This window comes from Mytilus californianus, unplaced genomic scaffold (assembly GCF_021869535.1).
Source record: "Mytilus californianus isolate M0D057914Y unplaced genomic scaffold, xbMytCali1.0.p SCAF_9, whole genome shotgun sequence".
NCBI lineage: Eukaryota > Metazoa > Mollusca > Bivalvia > Mytilida > Mytilidae > Mytilus > Mytilus californianus.
The window spans coordinates 35977253-35999015 of record NW_026262745.1 but is presented as its reverse complement, the minus strand read 5'-3'; the positions used below and the strand labels follow the sequence as shown (position 1 = coordinate 35999015).

General features: G+C 33.7%; 1 protein-coding gene across 3 annotated transcripts in view; it reads right to left on the bottom strand.

Moving 5' to 3' along the window:
- Positions 1-1411: 1411 nt before the first annotated feature.
- LOC127715637 (uncharacterized) overlaps positions 1412-21763 on the bottom strand; it is a 145418-nt gene continuing 125066 nt past the window's right edge. The window contains exons 1-6 of one of the 3 annotated variants that reach the window (XM_052221744.1): positions 16852-16929; positions 16014-16264; positions 11003-11213; positions 10475-10594; positions 3392-3523; positions 1412-2962 (exon numbers count right to left, since the gene is read on the bottom strand). In XM_052221744.1, the coding sequence (XP_052077704.1) occupies positions 1664-2962; positions 3392-3523; positions 10475-10594; positions 11003-11213; positions 16014-16237 (1986 nt within the window). In that variant the 5' untranslated portion in view covers positions 16238-16264; positions 16852-16929 and the 3' untranslated portion in view covers positions 1412-1663. Of the gene's footprint in view, positions 2963-3391; positions 3524-10474; positions 10595-11002; positions 11214-16013; positions 16265-16851; positions 16930-21763 lie in introns of those variants that run through there. The other 2 variants (XM_052221745.1, XM_052221746.1) reach the window with 2 other exon arrangements.

Genomic DNA, 21763 nt, shown 5'->3' with positions numbered 1-21763 from the left:
TTTTTCTTTTTTGGACGGTAATGTTTCTTTGGCACCGTCTTACGGTGTTTATATATCCAAACTCGTTCGCTATGCTCGTGTCTGTAGTGACGTTTTGGATTTCAATGAGCGTTATCTATGCATTACTTGTAAATTATTAAGTCAGGAATTTCGTTAACACAAATTACTTAAAACCTTTACTAAATTCTTCCATACATACAAAGATTTGGTTTGCTAGTTTGACTGTACCTGTAGAAAACTTATTTCAAACGGAATAGCTCATCCTTTTATGGTGATGTTGTGTACCGAGCCCGGAAATTAGATACGATCCGGGTAAACTTATCAATCCTTTAAATAAAACTTATTATAAAAGGTTACCTGTTCAACACTGTAATTAAATTTTAGAATATTGTATTTTGAATATGACAGTTGTTGTCTATTCGTTTGATGTGTTTGTGCTTTTGATTTAAACATTTGATTAGGGACTTTCCATTTTGTATTTTCCTCGGAGTTTAGTATTTTTGTGTTTTAACTTTTTATTGGTATAAATATTGATTTTGTTATCAGTAAATTAAAACCATACTAAATATTACACATATGTGCTTACGGTACTACAATCTGTCGATACCTATATTTTGGCATTGCACAAGATCATGTTTTTTTCTCTGACTGTTAATGACGTCTTTACACTAAATCCATTGGATGTTGGATGTGCACTGATTGATATTTAGTCTTAGATACATGATTTGTTTTAATTAGTTGTTATTGATTTGAACTCACTCTCAGTTACTGCGAGTACTCTCAGATTTTTTTGTTGATATGAATGAGAGATAGATATATACCCTGCCACGTCAGGTCTGAGTTTTTGTTTGATATTTTTTCTTTGTGTCGATCTGACGAGTTAAGCCTTTTTCAATTGATTTTTATAGTTTGTTCTTATGTTGTGCTGTTACACCACTGTCCCAGGCAAGGGGAGGGTTGAGCGCACACAAACATGTTTAACCCCGCCACATTCTTTATTTGTCTGTCGCAAGTCAGGAGCCTCTAGTTCAGTGGTTGTCGTTGGTTCATGTCTGTCATATTTGCTTTTTGTAAATAGTTTTGTTATAAATTAGGCCGTTAGTTTTCTCAATTCAATTGTTTTATAGTTTTCATGTCGGGGCCTCTTATAGCCGACTATACAGTATAGGTTTTTCCTTATTGTTGAAGGCCGTACCTATAAGGTTGCCTATAATGGCTTACATCCACTTCATTTGAACTTTGATTGATAGTTGTCTCATCGGCAATCACACTAAATCTCCTTATTTTTATATAAATTTCAAAGTATATTACTAAATGGTCAACGTTCATATATTGTACACGTACATTTTTTGGAAAAAATTCATTCTGCAAATGGTCCTTGAAGAAATAATTGACTATTGATTGTCAAACACTTGGTAGAAAGACTCTTTATTAGAGTAGTTTTGCACTGCATATCTAAACAATTTAATAAAAGATCAATATCATGAATATTGCATCAACATTTGCATTTGCTAGAAAAACAAATCACATCGTTGTGTCTACATTGTATTTTAGGATAGCAACATATCTACTAATGAACAAGTACATAATTTTGAAAATTGTTGTTCATGACAAATAATATGCAACATCTTATTGGTAGCAAAAATGCATCAAACATTACATTTTACGTTTTTGTTTGCTCTTTTCCCGCAGTAAATTGTTGTGGAATTTTGCTTCGTTTGGCCACTTTATCAAATGTTCTTTTAAGCGTGTCTGTATGGATTGGAATCCCATCTACTAGATTCTCAGGTTTGCCGTAGTATTTTGTGTTCAACATGTTTGCATTCAAGACTGGATGCCCAATAAACGATGTCGACACCGTACGGTTTATACCATTAAATGTGTTTGTTTTATTGTCACAATTTGGTGCATATCTTTGTTTAGTTTCTTTATCAAGCTCTTCAGTCATGCTTTGTGATTTCTGCAATTGTCTCCGTTTGTTGTGAAGTAAGAAATTTGCATTGTATTTATCACCGTCAATCGATTGAACCACATTCTCTTCTGATTTCATGAACTCTACACATTTCGAAATGGGTTTTTCTCCAAAATCAGATTTCGAATTGTCTGTTGATAATTCTTCTCCCGATGCACTGGTATTCTCATTCCTTAATGAGACTGACGAAACATTTGTTCTTTGATCTACGCGAGATTTGTACTGAGCATCATTGAAATCTCTAGAACGACTGTGATCTAACTTCGCGGATTTAGAAACTCCTCCATCAACAACTTCAGAACCTGTCATGCGCTGTTTTGTTACCTTGTCCTCGGTTAATTCAATGTTTGAAACGTTCTCTGCAAAAGCCCCAGTGACTACCCGGATATCGTATGTACTGTTTGACTGTTTTAATGTTCCAGAACCACTAATATCAGAGTCATCATCTGGTTTTCCTTTATTTTGTAAAATGGATTGGTCCTTTTGTGAACTAACTTTTGAGTCAATTACATAAACGGTTCGGTCTGACTGGTCAGGGCAAGTCTTTTCAGTTTTCAATTGAACATGAATACTTTCACCTTTTGTATAATTGTTGTTGTTAATTTGGTTTGGAATTGTTACATGGTCATCGCTGAAAATTGATCTGCATGCTAATGGTGGTGCAAGGAGATTTTCAATAGACTTCTTTCTAGCAGCTATTCTATCATTTTTGGGTCCGAAATTCGTCTGAACCGATCCCTTAGCTAAAACTGGGCCATCTTTGTGTAAGAGAAGAACAGGCCAGACGACATACTCAACACTTGTTCCGGTTCTATTGTATTTGTTGAATTTATTGGAATCCATTAACATATTTTCAAAGTTTTCGTACTCAATTACCATCGGTGGATCTGCAGAAATCATGTACCAGCACAGTTCTGAACATTTTCGTACGAACTCTTTTTCCCTCCCCGATGTTGTTTGGTTTGATGAGCCATAGTCATCACAACATATCTGAAGTTCAAACAAATAAACAAATACAATTAATTTGAAAAAGGAGAAAAACATATATAACATTTAAATACAAAAACATACGAGTGAATCGAGGAAAAATGTCAAATAGACCACATTTTGTTATCAGTGAATTACTTGAATTATTAATCAATATATCTTTGACTTCATGTTTTTGTCAAATGGTCTCTATTTTTTTCGTTGATTATTTTGTACATAAATCAGGCAGTTAGTTTCTCGTTTGAATTGTTTTACATTTGTCATTTCGGGGCCTTTTATAGCTGACTATGTGGTATGGGTTTTGTTCATTGTTGGTCTCGTGTTGAGAGTTGTCTCATTAGCAAAAATACTACATCTTCTTATTTTTATATCTATGGCAGTTTGTACCACAGGTAAAACAACAATAAGCTGTTGCGAGAATTTAAGACATACCTTCTTAACTGAATCGACCAATGTAGAACTACATTGCCGTTGTTCTTTTGCATTCTGAAGAAATGACTCAATTGATTCTATCAAAACTGCATTTTCTTTCCCTTTCTGGTCATATGCATTGATTCGTTGATTCTATATATGAAAATTAGTATTCTTTTCATAACGATTAGAATTATATTAAAGAATGAACCATTAAAATAAGTGCCATTACCTGCCCTAGCTGAAGCAATGTGTAAAATTTAGCAAGTAACATTGTAACAAATTTGAGAAAAAAAAAATATATGGCTTGTAAGACTAAGTTCAAAGATAATTACATTCTATAATGATCAGAATCTTCATTTTTGTACTATTAAAATGATAATCTATAGTTGACAACGTTCAATAACACAGAAAATGTTCTTTTCGTAATGATAATATTGCATTTTCAAATTCTTTTAAGGTACTATAGGTGGTAATAGTAGCATTTTCGTCAGTTTCTCTTTCCATAAACTTTGATATATTTGTTTGATAGCTCGTTTCAAACTTGAGACATTTTTACACGTGGATTTAGATTTTCGCGATATGAAGTTCGATTCGTTTTGCCGTAATTGTTTGGACCCCGAAAACTCCTGTGTGAAGGCTTCAACACTGAAAATCCTTTTTTGCACACAGTTTTATTATCTAGAAATTCAGATCTTCTCAGCCATAGAATAACTGTATAGTTGCTACATCTTTTTTCTATTGTCTTCGGCTCTTCTAAAAAGCACAGGATTTTAACTGGTTTTTTTTCATATGAATTTGACCTCGAGGTCAAATATTTGTACTTGTCTTGTAAATAATCTTGATTGTGCAAGAGCCTTGTTATATTTGCAGATACATTATGGTTCTAGATATGTGAAAATTATGTGATAGTTAGTGTGGCAAATATCATCACGTGTGCTATTTATCCTTGACCTTAATCGTGGATGAAAGCTAGCTTTTTGGTCTCAACATTCATTTTTTTATCCTTTGACTGTGAGAGATGATAATTGGTATGTTTTCTATTATCTTTTGAAAAGTTTATAACCAAGAAATTGCAACACAAATGCCTTGAATTACATTTCAAATGTTTTAAAATTTGTTACAAGCAAGGTTGGTAGGAGAAAAAATAACAACGTTTGCACCTTTTAATATTTAACATGTCTGTGTGCCTCAACTTTAGACTACAGATTATGTGTTGTTAATCATTACGACCGATAGCTATTGTACATGAATATATACGTGCTGAATTAAAGAGGTGACGCCAAATTTGTTTTTGCTTGTCTAGCACTTATATGCTAGGATGATCAATACCGTTTTCAGATGAGAACTGGCACATCTTAACATACAATGTTCAGCAATCAGACTTAGATCTAGTGTACCACACTGGATACATATTTATAAGCTGCTATTACGACTGACGAGTACATTATGTTCTATGGCCTGTGCTTGCGTCCGTTCTTTAATCAGTCTGTGCATCCGCCATGCATCAGGGTTAAGCTTTTGATTAAGGTAATGTACCATGAAGTTGTTCTCACTTTAACTTGAAACTTAGTACCGGTACGCATGTTTATTAGGATGTGCACTTTGTAGATTATACGTTTTTGACCCCAAATTCACAATTCATTGAACATTGAAGTGTGATAGTGAAGAACCAGGACATTCTCCGGTTAATTTATTAATTAAAAATAGTTATGTAAATAAAGATGTGAATTTTCCAATTATGTGCCATATTTTGTTTTGAACTGGTGTTACGGTTCAAAGACCATTGAAACGTGAAAGCGTCATAGCACGAGCGGGGCTGGGTATCTCATTGACATTTTTGTGTTTGTTAATCTTTTAAATGGCTACGAAAGATCATACTACTAGCCATATATCACTACGAGAGTTCTTATTACTAGTGCCTCTTAAGCTTCTTCTCCTTATATGGTCTTATTTTCCACAAATTTAAGTCGAACAGAAGACATTTGCCGAAGTTAACCATAACTTTTAAGCCATGTATTTTGTTTCAGAAGATGATATGTCGAGTGCATTCTAACGTTTGGTATTGGTTTTAGACATCCGCTTTTTGATACTTTTTTATTTTACAAATATGTGTAACTGCGGTTGTGATTAAACGTCCATTACACTTAAACAGTTTGTATACTGTCCGGCTAGGATCGTGTGTTTTCGAGTGAATATGATCAAAAATGTAAACAAACAGACATCCATCCTAGTAAGACGTAAAAAAGATGCTAGAACCTAATATACGAGACCATACAAGGTTAATGAGTATTTGTGATAAAAAGATATCAATCCTACATTTTTTTATTTTAAAAACGTTTAATTTAGCCTTACAATGCTTTATTCCAAAATATAGTTTAAGGCAATTTTTATGCACATACCAATGCAAATGTCAAAGGAAATGCATACATGGAATCTATATATACTTAGATATACAGATATTTTACAAAATTCTTGTTATTGTATTGACGAGTAAATTCATTTTTATATTTCCGTGTTTTTTCGAGAGCAATCCGTGTTTTTCGAGTGAATCCATGTTTTATCGAGTGAACCGGTATAGTTTACATACAGTAAATACTTCGTGATGTAAACAATCTATGTGAGCACAGACAAGTTGGATTGAGACGTATGTACTCATAGTGTGTAAAGCGAGTAAATGTTTGTTTTTTCAACAGAAAAATACATACAAAATGTTTCAGTTACTAATCTAGAAATGGAAAACAAGAACAATATTCAAACGCTTCTACTGTGAAGATGAGTCTGATCAAACGTATGTTATGCTTGGTCACACATAAATGAAGCAACATCATAGCTTCTATTCCATCAGAAATTAAAAGAACAAAAAAATTGACAATTTATCTTTGTGAGGTGAACACATACTATAAGGCTTTTAGTAGAATAATTGTTGTGTTTATATTGACTTTCCGATTTTTTACTGCTATTCCTTAGTTATCATTTAAATATTTTTAAAACTTAGAGGTTCGCCACAGTAATATATATCAATCATAAAATATTATTGGCTGTACATGTATAAACAAAAGTAGTATGAAATGAAATTGGAAAGATTATGAATTCTTGCACTCGGTTCTAAAGACTGTTTTAAAAAAGACCAAATGATTTGTTATATATCGTAATACATGTATTGCTAGATTATTGTTTAATGTTTTCAGTACAGAAGATGAGCATAATTTCGAAAATGGTTAAATTTGATCAAGAATGTAATATATTTTTGTGACTTATTTGGAATATATGATATTATTCTTCACTTAAATAGTTATAAACTAGAAAAAAAAATCAGTTTTAAATGTTAAAAATGTCTTCTTTCTTATTCACATTTTTTTTGAAAAACCCGGACCATTTATTAAAAAACCTGGACGTTTTAAATGTTGCTTTCGAACTAACACGGATAAAGTAAAACGCTGAATTTTAAGTGAAATTCAAGGAAACTGTGCATAGTTTGTGCTCAAAATGTGTGTAGTATTCAGAGTAAGACAGTCATTAATAAAACCGTTATACTAAGTAACAAACGAAATAGCAATAAATAGGTTTGATCGCATGTGATATCACTCGAAAAAAATCTGATCTACACTCGAAAAAAATCTTATCTACACTCGAAAAAAGTGGACCGATTCACTCGAAAAAACACGATCTCAGCCGGACACTATACGTACCGTGACTTGCAGAATTACATGGAAACCATGATAGATTATTTTACGATGTTTTTAAAATTAACCAGACATACTTGATATTTGAAAAATTGCAAAAATGCAATTACAATATTCATAATTGCTCAATTGACTTCACATCATTTTTACATTTAAATGAGAATACCTCATTTTGTGTGTAAAGGCGTCCGGATATTGTTTCCGTCATTGGACGGACTTTTAAGTCATAGACAAGTATTCCGTTTAGGACTGTTTAAAATTAAACAGAATTTTGGTAAATATAACGACCCAGGCCATGTGAAAATGGAAACAAATCTATGGAATGCATGAATTATTTTGATTCTAATTTGGTAAAGTTCTCCACTGAAAACTCTAACGCCATTTCAGTAAAATATGGCATGTTTGTGCACAAATCCACCTTAGACGAATGAGCAGACAGAAACAAAGAGCTTACTCCAAGGCAAAACACACCAACTCACCAAAGGACTGGAAGCGGTATAAAAACATCAAAGTTGAACTTCAACGTGAGTCTAGACCAGCACATACCAAATGTATGCAAGATATTTTTAGTTAAGACTTACACAAGAACCCAAAAAGATTTTGGTCGTACATAAAAAGTAGGAAACAAGAATCTTCAGACATAACAACTCTGAAAAATAAAGATGGATACCTCCACAGTGTCACACCAACAAAAGCCGCTATCCTAAACTGCCAATTCCATTCAGTTTATACTCAGGAAGACCTTAACAACATGCCAGATAAAAGGCCAAGCCCATATCTAACCATGAGACCAATAAAAATAAGCCAGAACGGAGTCACTAAACAGGACTAAGACATTTTAAGGCAACTGGCCCAGATGACGCACCAGCCTTCATACTAATGAATACTGCTGAACACCTGTCACCTTACCTGACTAGACTATACCAATTGTCAATGGATCAGGGATCAGTAGCAGAAGATTGGAGGACAGCCAACATAATCCCAGTCTTTAAGAAAGGCGAAAAACACTCAGCAGCAAACTACCGTCCAGTATCCCTGACATCGATCACATGTAAGCTACTAGAGCACATAGTCCATAGTACTATCATGGACCACTTTGACCGAAACACCATACTATGTTACGAACAGCATGAGTTCAGAACAAAACGATCATTAGAATCCCAGCTGCTAATAACCATACATGAAATAGCCAAGAACATGGAGGACGGCGACCAGACAGACATCATCCTGTTAGACTTCGCCAAGGATTTTGATAAGGTATCACATGCCAGACTGCTTCAAAAATGGACTATTACGGAGTAAGAGATATCCAACTCGAATGGATAGAACCTAGTCTGTGATTCTTGAAAATCACAAGTCTAACCCTCTTAACGTGGCATCTGGAGTACCCCTTGGCACTGTGATGGGTTCCTTACTCTTTTTTTGCCTACATCAACGACCTCACAGAAGCAACACCATCAAGCGCTCGACTGTTTGCCGATGACTGTCTCCTCTTCCGACGCATCAGGAAACCAGAAGATGCAGACTTGCTGGAGGGAGATCTTTCCTCGTTGGAAGAATGAGAAAAGGAGTGGCAAATCTGTTTCCACCCGGAAAAATGTACAGTCATCCGTGTCTCAGGACGACGTCAACAACACCAGACGTCCTACTCACTCCATGGACACACATTAGAAACAGTAGACAGTGGGAAATATCTTGGACTCACCATCACCAAAGACCTCACCTGGTCAAATCACATCAACCAGACCAAAGGGAAAGCCTCTAAGACACTTGGATTCTTACGGAGAAATATGGGTAGGTGTACGCCAGCAACAAAAGCTAAAGCTTACTCCACGTTAGTAAGACCAACCCTAGAATATGCTTCCACAGTATGGGATCCTCACCAAATTACCATCATACGTGACATAGAGCAGGTACAGAGACGAGCAGTTCGCTTTGTCTACAGTTGCTACCAGGACAACTCTCCTGGATGCGTTACAAAGCTACTGGACCAACTTCAATGGGAATCACTGCAGCACAGATGATGAAAACAGGGTCTTGTGCTGTGTTACAAGACGCAACACCAGTTAATTGCCATTGATCCGGCCAAATACTATACATCAGGTGACAGTAGGACCAGGGGCAACCACAAATTTAGACAGACTAGAGTGAAGAGGGATATATATTATCACTCATTCTTCCCAAGAACAACTAGAGAGTGGAATAAACTCCCCGAATCTGTAGTGGAGTCCGGATCACTAGAGGACTTCAGGGCCAAAGTGAACACCATCTCCTGGACCCAGCCACATCTGAAATAGACAGCAGGATAACCAGTGTACGTAGTTGTAATTAAGCCTAATATTTTATTGTAACTACCATCCAGTTTTTCCTGGACTTTTACTTTTGGCCAGAGGAGTGGCCTCCTGTCTGTTTGAGATGCGCCCGAGTCAATTACACTTGAATACAGAGTTCGACTCGGAACCGGGAAGAAGAAAAAGAAATCGCATTGTGACGTCGTCGATTTATACTGAGTGGTTGTGGTTTATTAAATATTTTATTATGACTCTATGCATATGACGTAATAAGCACCCCATATTAGAATTAATTTGCTTTCTTTAAAGTCAACACCTTATTAATTCTGACGCCATTTCCAGATTTCAGTAAAATATGACGGTTTTGTGCACAAATCGTATTGTTTATTGAGTACTTTATTATGGCTCTATTCATAATTTCAATCTTATTTGCAAATATCACATAATTATCCGATTTCATTAGTGGAATCCGTTTCCAGAGACTGAAATTGAAAAGTTTAACATATCGATTATTCTGTCTTCGGACAACGAAACAAAAAGCATGGTGACAAAGCAACTCGCCTCCTAAAAATTGTGCGTTCATGTTACTACAAATAGTTTACCTTTGCGTTGACATTCTTTTTGAACAAACTTGTTTGTTTTATTCACCAGCTGTCAATTTATTTGTGCCAAATTAATGATTATTTTGTATTTTTCTATTGTAAAGTATATGTCGCTTACACCCTTGTACACGGTTATTAGTTGAAAAAATGTCAAGTTTAATGTGATTTCCCGCAATATCCCAAGAGACAAAGCAACTCGCCTCCTAAAAATTGTGCGTTCATGTTACTACAAATAGTTTACCTTTGCGTTGACATTCTTTTTGAACAAACTAGGTTTGTTTGTCTCATTCACCAGCTGTCAATTTAATTATGCCAAATTAATGATTATGTTTTCCCAGCAAATGCCCAGATTTGCCTAACCAAATATCACCTACCTACATATGTACCCTAAATTTTTCTAGCATTTAACTGGAAACACATCACTAAAAATCATACTTTCAACCACGCTCTAAATTCCCGCGGTTTCGCGGTGTGTTCTAGTTTACAGTTTAAAGAAATTATCAATAAATGACGATAGAAATTCACCTTTTTGAATGTTATTTCTTTTACTCTAGGAAGATGAAGTATGCTTGCTAGTTCCCATACTTTTTCATGCACTGTCGTGGTCTGTGAATTGAATATTTCAGTACATTGCTTATAACACCACTGAAAGAAAATGAAAAAAAAAATTAGTTTCTCTGGCTGTGATCCAAATAATATTGGGGTTCTGCTTTACATATTTATCCATTTAAAACAAACTTAGTTAAATCATTTTTATGAAAATACGGAGATGTAGTTTGATTGACAATGAGATAACTATATGCACCAGAGTCAACATGACGTTGATGTAAACAACTATAATAGGTCACCGCACGGGCTGCAACTATGAGTAAAACCCATACCGTATTAACTAATTATATAGAATAAGTGGACGTATTCGAATACATAGTTGTTATTTTCACTGTCTAAATTGCTTGATATGATATGATACTACAATCGGAGTTCGTCGTTTTATGAAAGGTCTTTTCATATTTATTTCAAACTGATAAGATGTAACAATAATCTTATAATTACATCTACAATATTTAATAGTTGTTTCTCTGGTGTTTCATCTTTGTTTTCCATTTTTTCGTTCTTTTGAATGATTTCTTCAAAGACATCTGTCCATTCATCTGAATACAACGAAGCCCAACGTTCTCCAATTTTAGCAGGCCTGTTAGGATTACCAAGATCAGTGATGGCTGGATTCCCTTCCGTCAGCTTTTGACCTGCCAATTTACTTAGTCTAGAAAAAACAATTAAATGATCTCATGGAGGATGCTCGCTACTATTTTTTGTGACTTTTTGTTAGATATTCGGAATCCTCTATTTGATCCATGTAGGGCCAATACAAATTTTGCTCGCTAACCCATACTTTTCTTATCATTATTTTATTACATATAGTTTAAAGAGATATTTTTGAAAATCTTATGAAATCCTTGTTTTTTTTCATAGTTTTTGAAAAAAAATAAAGGTGCCAATGTAAAATGTATGAAAATTTAGAGCCAATTATATATCGCTCAATTTGCAATTGATTATATCTCAAAACCAAGAACACGGACCTTTAATTTCTATCCAACAGGAAGCTAGTGCCTATAAAAAATAAAAGTGTAACAAAACAGGGTATCCTTTTCTACAACCGTTTCAGATTAAAAGAAAAATAAGAAAAAAATACACGTCCAAATGATAACTAGAGTGAACCTTACCTCGAATTTGTTTAATTTTTCATGGAATTGTGAACGTTGAACGGAAAGAAACGTACGGAAAGAAAGATATATACATAAAGATTGCGAGATTAACCACTTTTTAACCACTTTTTCACCTTATTATTTTTATGTATGGAACGAAAGAAATGGGTCCTTTCAAAATGAAAGGACCCGGTTTTGTTAATGTGTACGACCCGGTTTGGTCCTAAATTTCCACAAAGCAGGACCAGTTTCGTTGAAAATAATGCATACTTGTGTTATATGAATTAAAATCTGACGTTCAAAAGGCGATTAGTGGCTCGTTGCAAAAACGATTTCTGTAAGGGGACAAATTATTATTTTTTTGAATCCGTAAAACTTGAATTCCTGCTTCTAAAATAAGAATAATTGAACTTCGCAGTGTGTGAAAATGAAAATGAATTTTAACACGACGGGTGCCACATTTTGAGAAGGATCTGCTGATCCTTCCGGAGCACCTTAGATTACAGCTGGTTGTTTTTATTGGTTTATGATTATAAGTCTTTTGTTTTTCTGTGTCGTGTTTGAAAGACTATTGTTTGTTTTTTGTTCGATTTTTTTTTTTTTATTTTGTCAGTACGTTTTCGTCTTATGAGTTTGACTATCCCTTTGGTTATTTCTGCCTTTCTTTAACGGCAAAATCCAAATACAAAATGTAACTCAATTTGATTTTCTCAACTCTCTATACGTTTTTCGGTATGAATTCAGTGTACAGCCTCGCAATTTGAAGACGTTTGATATGTGATTTTCTATAACAACAATATGTAAATATTTTTCTCGACATAGGGGAGGAGGATAATCTCATCTATGATAGTTTGAAAATATATATCTTGAACACAAAATATTGAACATATATGTATGCATAATTTCCCTTGAAAATTATCATGCGGTCCAAGGATCACAATAATGCGTTGAAAAATCTTCTTACCCCTACGTAGGACTATTAAGGTTTATGGCCCCTTATGTAGGCCTGTGTATCACAACATTTTCAAAGTATAGTAATACAAAAGAAAACAGCCAAAAATACGAAATAAAAGAGAAAAGCCATTTTATACATATACCAAAGTGAAACATCGTTCATACAAATGATATGTATTATTTCATTGGATTTAATAGAAAATGGGAATTTTGTGGTGAATTAAGCAAATATTTTTACAGAAAATTCATAGACTTTTTTACAGAGATTTTTGTTATAACATTTTAAACATAGACTACTCACTTGTTTGTCTATGTTATTCTAGCGTTTATTGTTTACAAAAATTCCTAAACAACCTTTACAATAAAAAAAAAACCCATAGTGCAGTCGTTTTAGTCGAGCGCACCCTAGAAGGTGTACTTGAATAGGTCCATATAGGTACTTCTTTTAACTTTTATCTTTATTCAAAAAATTATAATAGGGAAATCATTGCTAGCACTGTACGCATTAATCACTTTTCTATTAAAAGTACATAATTGTGAAATATAACAGTACAAGGGGAAAGACTGTGTAATAGTATCTCCATATGTGAGGGGGTGGACAGGGGGTACCCTTCTCCCACCTCCCACTTTTAGAATCTTTTTTCTCTCCCACCTCCTTTCATAAGTTAATACTAGTTTGTCTTAATGCTTCATACCTTGCATACACATCCCTTTTGTTTCGAAATTCGTCTGTCTTATGTCCATTGTCATTGAACTCATTTTCATGATTGTGCGACTGTCTAAAATTGCATAGTTGATTTTGTGAATTTCACACTTATTATGATTGATAGGATATCTATATTTGATATATAGGGCCCTTGCAAGTTTTACTTGTCCGTCAGACAGGTTCAGCTTACTATGATCTAATTTTATGAATCGGTGATCAAGGTTAATTTTCTTTGTCAAGTCCGTATCTCTGATACTGAAGTAATATGTCAACTCTATTTAGTGTATGGTGCATATGTCTTTCTAGCAGGGTTCATTTGACCTTGACTTCATTTTCATGGTTCATTGGTCATTGTGACGTTGGTGTTGTTTAAAGCTGTAACAGATATCATGAATGAGCTCATGAAATGATTTGTCTGCTAACTCAATTGTGTCACATTCCTGTCATTCGAAATATTTTGGACGGCGTTATAAATGTTTAACAATATGGTTTACTAGTATACATTCTTTGAAAATCGTAATCTTATAACCAAGTTAAGTTTTGGACCAAATTTACCCCCTCCCCTACACCCCCTCCAAAAAAGAAACTTAACAAAATACCCGTAAAATCAAGCTATCTTACCTTACATACATACTCTAGTGAACGTTATCATAGGAAAGATACAACCTCGAGCGCCAATCGCGCGTTTACAATACAGATTCAATGATGTCTCCATTACATACTAGAGGGTGTGAATGGGGGTTTACAGAATAGAGAATAATGGGCAAACAATATAAAGAATAGAGAATAATGAGGTGCTAAAATATAAAAAATAGAGAATAATGGTCAAAAAGTATAAAGAATAGAGAAATGAAGGACCCCCTATCTAGACCCTCATACTAGTATATACAGACAATTTTGATCTTGAAATGTCAGAATTTATTGTAAGTGCTATGAAGTATTTGTATTCCGCTGCAACTTAGTTCGTAGTTAAGTGCAATAAGGTATGCTTATAGTAACGTTTTGATAACGCAACATGTGTTTACTCCCTATTTCGAAAAGTTTCCCAGGAAAATATATCTTAACACACTATCATATACTAGTATAAAAAATTTCTTTCGACGGAAAATGTTCAGATCCGTGCTGCTTTTTATACATTTCTGGTTTCAAAACTAAACAAAACAGGGTCTTTATATTATCAAAAATATTGAGAAAACAGGTCCTTTCATTTTGACATGGCCTGTTTCTTTCGTTCAATGCATAAATATACAAATATCGAGGTGCTCAAAGTAGCTTATTCTGTTATCTCCATATATCGATCTTTCTTTCCGTATGTTTCTTTCCGTACAATATTAATTAATGTGCACAATTTAATGAGAAATAAAACAAATTCGAGGTAATGTTCACTCTAGTCATCATATTGACGTGCATTTTTTTCTTATTTCTCGTTTAATCTGGAACGGTTGCAGAAAATATTACTTCTCACAATCGAAAATAGTAATTTGTTTTACAATTCATACAAATAAATGATAAATAAAAGTAAATCATACATTTTCTCTGTCTGTCGGTGGTCTTTCATCGCGTCGGATATTAAATACCATTGAGACGAAATATTTTTTGCCGGATACTTTAGACACAGGGGAATTGTACATCTACTATTAATGTTTAAGGTTTAAGATATTCTCAATGCTCTTCAACTTCGTACTGTATTTAGCCTTTTTAACTTTTTTGATTCGAGCGTCACTGATGAGTCTTATGTAGACGAAACGCTCGTCTGGCGTACAAGATTTTGAGCCTGGTATCTATGATGATTTTATTATACGTATATCCGAAGAGATATTGACTAGGACGAAACGATACAATCATGTACCATATAAACTTTTACCATGTTTAAGTAATAACTTTAATGATACCATTTTTTCTGCACCAGATGCGCATTTCGACAATTTCTGTCTTTTGCGATGCTCGAGGTCAAAATATTTGAAAATCAAAATCAGAAATGAAACACTGAAGAGTATGTAAAACCAAAAGAGACCATAAGGTAAATCCAAATTCGGACAAGAAATCAGAGCATTGCATAACGGGAATACATTTCTTAATTTTAAAATGATTTCCAAATTTTATAATTATTTCCTTGATAGAAGATTGCTGCTCACAAGGAAGCTATTAAACCAAGAGTTCCAAATGGTGAAGTTGAAATCATCCCTTCGTAAATTTTACGGACGCCATCACGAGTTGGTTGACCGTTATGGAATAACCGTTTCACAGATGATATCGGATATGTTCCTTATGTCGTAACTACAATACCCTTCTCTTTTCACGAATGTGACTTACCGAATTAGACTATTTATCGGATTTGTAATAACACGACGGGTGCCACATGTGGAGCAGGATCTGCTTACCCTTCCGGAGCACCTGAGATCACCCCCAGTTTTTGGTGGGGTTCGTGTTGCTTAGTCTTTAGTTTTCTATGTTGTGTCATCTGTACTATTATTTGTCTGTTTGTCTTTTTATTTTTGGCCATGGCGTTGTCAGTTTGTTTTCGATCTATGAGTTTGACTGTCCCTCTGGTATCTTTCGTCCCTCTTTTACTAATTTTAATTCAACAAAAAACCTCAAGAAATACTCGCTAATGGGGTGTAACCTTTTCTGAGGACAAACAAACGTCATTCACGTCCAAAGAATACATATTATTATACGACACAATACAATAATGAACCTTGATAAAGCCTCATCTTTTTCCTTTACTAAAACAGCCCTTTCCTCCTTTAACTTCTTATTCTCGTTGCGAAGAATTTCATTTTTGTTACTGACTTCAGTAACGAAATGATTGTTCTTTTCCAATTTCTCTTTTAAGTCATGAATATCTTCTAAGGCATCAGATTTAGAACCTTTCCGAGTGGCTTGGTCATAATTTTCTTCCACATTGTCCACACTATCCATTATTGGGATCTGGTTTCATTATCTACACTATTAGAAAATATGAATATCCATGTATATGTATAAACAAGTAATTTCCATCGAAGCTTCTCAAAACTATTCAGGATGTACTGCTACTATTTTAAACTATTTTACAAGTCAAAACTGTGTTCTTGGAAGAAGGTCGACTTTAAAAAGAATGTTAGATAATGTATCTTTGTTCATTTAACTGAAGATTGTATTAAAAGTTTTGTAATGCCATATTAGAGCGCATGACACATTAAGTATATAATTACCAAATGTCTTTGAAAAGAAACCGGATCAACATATTAAATCATATCAATTATTATTTATATATTTTGAAAAAATAACTCATGCATTTTGAAAAGAGAATTAGAATTTACTGAAAAGTTTGGCAGGGAAAAAAGATCAAAAAGCTTTAGATTAATATTGTTACATGTAAACTGAAAAAATGAACCCATAGGTTAGAAAAAAAAAATCATGCTTGGACAATTCATTGGAAAACAAAAGTTGAATAAAAGAAAAGGGGAGAAAAGAAACTTCATTAAACTTGGTAGTTTTTAGTTTTCCTGATTAAAATCAAACGTACCCTTTTACGAAAAAAAAAATAAACTTACCATATTTGAAAGATACACAAATAAACAATCCGGTTGTAATTCTACCTATAAAATATAGACAGGGAAGTAAAACCATTGTTGTAACCTACTAAACACGATGTAAACAAGGGTAATCGGTAAAACGATTCACAACCGATATTTTATTCCTATGCTGATATTATATAGGAACGAGCTAGTAAATGTCCTACACATGCTACATTCATTGCACGATTGTAGTTAAACTTTGTTTTCGATGAGCACTTATCAACATGCAAAACAGGATGAATAAGTTACCAAAAAAAGTATCCGTATATCAAAGCAAAAATTATATCATTGGTGACTTGGGTATATGAATATGGTAACTTTAGTTTTTTTCGACTGGCAGTAAAATCCTTGCAAAAATTGGGCGTCTGTTTAGCTGTTCGAGATATATAAATTCGCAGCCACGTCCTGTCAGAAAAGGAACGTTAAATCCGGTACCTCGTGTAGTGAGAGTGTTACAACTGTTGCAAATTAATGAACACTGCCAACAACTCTTTGAGGAGTCCGTATGCATCCTAATGCAAGGCAAATATTCTACCCCAATCCAACATTCAATTGTATTTAAGTGGCAGTCCAAATTTCCCGTGCTTCATCCATCTGTCGTTATATATATAGAATAAAAAATACAGTATAATACAATATACTGGGAATTACTTTAAACCAATTGGATACATAAACACTATGAGTGCATTGTCGGATTTGTACAAGCTCTAGAAATAGGAAGAACACAGGGACGAGGCTTGCAGAACTTCTATCCTGTCCTGCGTCTTGTGTAGGCGTAACGCGCATAATCCAGTCGTTGTCTTTGGTATTTTAAGAGTTTGGCAATACTTGGACGCGGACTGCGAAAGGAACACAAAATTGACTGCTTGCAAACAATTATGTGAATACCGCCTTTCATTCATAACAACAACATGGCACCTGGAGACGATATTTGAATATTGTAAGATTATCGCATACGCTTGCAAGTATTTGCATACATATATTAGTATTGTCAGATGGCTGGTTGCACGATTAACGTCATATACAGTAGACAGTAGATATTGTATATTTATGTTTATAAAGAGAACACTTTGTTATATTGTAACATGAAATAACCAGACAAAATTTCATATCAAATATTTAATTATGAAATAGTGTCCTTGTCCACGAAATTTTTTCAGCTCCTTCTAGACAATATTTTACTATGAAATACTGTCCATGGCAATATTTTACTGTGAAAATTTTATTTTATTCATCTATTAAATATTGTCTGTATATGACCAATTTTGCATATGGAAATTTATCCTTCTCTGGACATTATATCATAGGTACGGACAAAATGTCATGATAAAAAGTCATAAAAAATTGTCTTGGGGGACAACGTTTCTTAGGACAAAATTTTGCTTTACAATACAACCTGTCATTAAAATGAAAACTGGAATACAATCGGCATGTACAACATTTATTTTACTTAATCAAAGTTGAGTATCACGTTAACTGTGAGAAAATATCTTAAGCAGTTTAATGCCGAAAATCACTAGCCCGTCAATCACCAGTTCTCTCGATTAACACTTTACGTGCAGTGTAGATGTGATTCATATCATTGTTTATACCAGGAAGACAACTTTGACCTATTTAAAGTGAAAGATATACCAGACATACGTGTACAAATTTAAGTGTAAAACTTATGTTATATATTACATAGATTGATGGATTATTTTGTTTGACTGTAATTTTTATTTATTGTGAGAAAATGAAGGGTAAAAGAAAAGCGAATTTTACACCGTGTTTTGGAAATCTAAGAATATGTAGATATTGAAATAGTCATTAGTGAAAATAAAAAACGTCCGATATATGATAACGTTGAAAATATATCAGAGATTTGGAGTGGAAGGAATAATTTAAAAGAATAACATGTTTTCTCCAAGATGATTTTCTCAGAGATAGAGTTTTAGTGCTGTACATGTTTACTCTATTATTACAGTTTTGTTCAAAAATGTATTATTGTGAAAAGTGTATAGATATAAGAAGATGTGGTATGAGTGCCAATGAGACAACTCTCCATCCAAGTCAAAATTTATAAAAGTAAACCATTATAGGTCAAAGTACGGTCTTCAACACGGAGCCTTGGCTCACACCGAACAGCAAGCTATAAATGGCCCAAAAAATTACTAGTGTAAAACCATTCAAACGGGAAAACAAACGGTCTAATCTATATAAAAAACGAGAAACGAGAAACACTTATGAACCACATCAACAAACGACAACTACTGAACATCCGATTCCTGACTTAGGACAGGTGCAAATAAATGCAGCGGGTTTAAACGTTTTAATGGTACCAAACCTTTACCCTTTTTCTGAAACAATAGTGTAACATCACAACATAGAAAAACACACTATAACATATCAACTGAAATAGCTTAACTCAATCAAAGGACATATTCACACCATTGAACATACTGTATACATGTATTTCAATTCCTGTTATCTCCTTTCTATTTCCAAATACAATGATAATCAGGTTCAAGGAAATAATAATCTGTATAAATATATGGAGATGTGGTACGATTGCCAATGAGACAACTACCAATCATAGACCGACGGAAAATGATGTAAACACATATACATTCTAGTTCACCATATATTAAATATAAGTAAAACTGATACCGTAAAGAAAGCTAACCAAGGCACCGTCATTACAAAATGTGAAACAATTTAAGTAAGGGAAAATAGCTGACTGATTTATGGTAAAATAAAAACAAAGAACGGAAGCAAATATGACAGAAATCAACAACGACAACCACTAAATTCCACACTACTTCACTGTTTTTGTATAATCCATTTACTGAGAAATATTCATAGATATGATATTTTATTTCATGTTATAAATATTCGCTCAAAATCTCCAATAGTTTCTGTGTGTTGATTAGCTTTATCTTAATTGAAAGCAATTATTATTGCATTGATATTGTGTTTTATTCTTTACTGCAACTATAAACGTTGGGTTTTTTTCGGTACACAATTACATATTGTGAACTTTTTTCTACCAAACTATTATTTAATTCCTCGATGCTTTAATTGTATAACAGATGTTAACATTTATTTTGGGACGGGTCATCACCATCCAGGACTATAGAAGAATATTCCGTTTCTAAAATTAAATAAATCATGTAAGAATGTTAAATTTTCAATGAGAAGTAAGGCTCATGAAAAATGGACAGAACTTAAGAATGAATGTCGAAATTTTTAAAATGAGAAATCTATCAGCTGTTTCAAGTTCCGTTTGTGGACGATTTATTAGAACAAATGAATAGAACTTAACATGGGGCAAAATCAGTTTAGTCAGTAAATAAATAGAACAATTGTTTTCCCAACCTTAAAAAAAAACAAAGTTGGATGACTTCAGCTTTTCAAGGTCAGATAGCTGCTTACGTGGGTATGATATCAATGTTGTTATATACAACAAGCTTTATCAACCTTGTTAGCTAGTTTTGATAATGTACATGTTAGTAATGAAACTTTACAATTAGTTTAAGATTTATGTGCTATTTCGTTCAGACATCCCGGTGCTATTCATCACATGACACTATGAAATGCTGCAGCTTCAGAGTCTGGTTTGAAAAATTTGAAAGATAAACACGACAACTGTATTCATCCCTTTATAGGTTACACTTCTGTAAATATAGACAATGCAATTTAGAAACTTCTTTGATGGCTAAATCTGTGCTACTTTTACTATGAAGTTTCGTAATAAATCATATCCTAAAATGGAAAGTTATTATGCACTTCTATTGTTTGCAATGGTCAAAACATAGGGTTGTGCGGCATATTTTCAACATGTATATGCCTTGAACTTCTTAGAGTTTAAACTTATTCTAAAATTCTACACTACCCCTTCCTTTACTTTGAGTCTTCCTCAGAACCTAATGTGTCCGCTATCCAAAAATATTTATACTGGTGAAATTTTCACGTTGTGTGTCTTTCGAGATGAAACATGGAGATCATATCTGGGAACCAGAAGGTAAACACAACAACATATATATGAATATAAAATATCTCCATAAAAGTGGCGTGGTTAGTGAAACAATTGTATTTACAAAGTGCTACATCTAGTGAGACAGTTTATAACAAGATTGGAGGACAAACTCGATAAACTTAAAGAATAACGTAAACAACTGGACGATTTCTTAAGAGTATACTATAAATAAAAGAAATGGTACCTCTAGTGCTGTAGTACGTTATGAAAATTGAAAAATTAAAGTTTCTAGAACTATAGCACCTATACTGCTTATAGTAACAATTTAAGTACTTGATATAGCCAGTGATCTAAGTTTGGTTTTAATAGATTTAATTAATTGTCAGATATATTTTTCGTAATTTCTATTAGCTAATGATTATGAAATAAGACAGATAAAAGTAAGCTGATATAACTTATTGTTCTTTTCGGATCCCCGAGGAAAACTGTATCCGACTAAGACTTAAATGAAATCATTTATCAGATTCAGCCAGATATACCAACATCAGTAGGTTTTTACATTACATTGGTACTGGTTCCCTAAAATAATCAAAAATGAGATCAGTAATGAATTTAAGACCCTTCAAGAAAATACATTGCAAAATGGACACTCTAACAAAAGTATTAGAGACTAAACCATTTCAATGAAACTAAGCGACGTTTATTTACTTGTCCAGCCTTTGTCAACAACATCGCAAGCATCTCACATTTTGCGTCCAAAATCAGTGCTAGTAGTCCTTCCTTTTGGACCACCTTCATAGTCTCCACTAAAAGCAAGATCGGAGAAAATGTTTAGATCTACTGACTTCACAAAAAAATGAAAACAACACGTTATAAATTTTATGCGTCCGAAGCGCTTTTCTGAATTTACCTTCATCAGGAACGCTCAAAGCC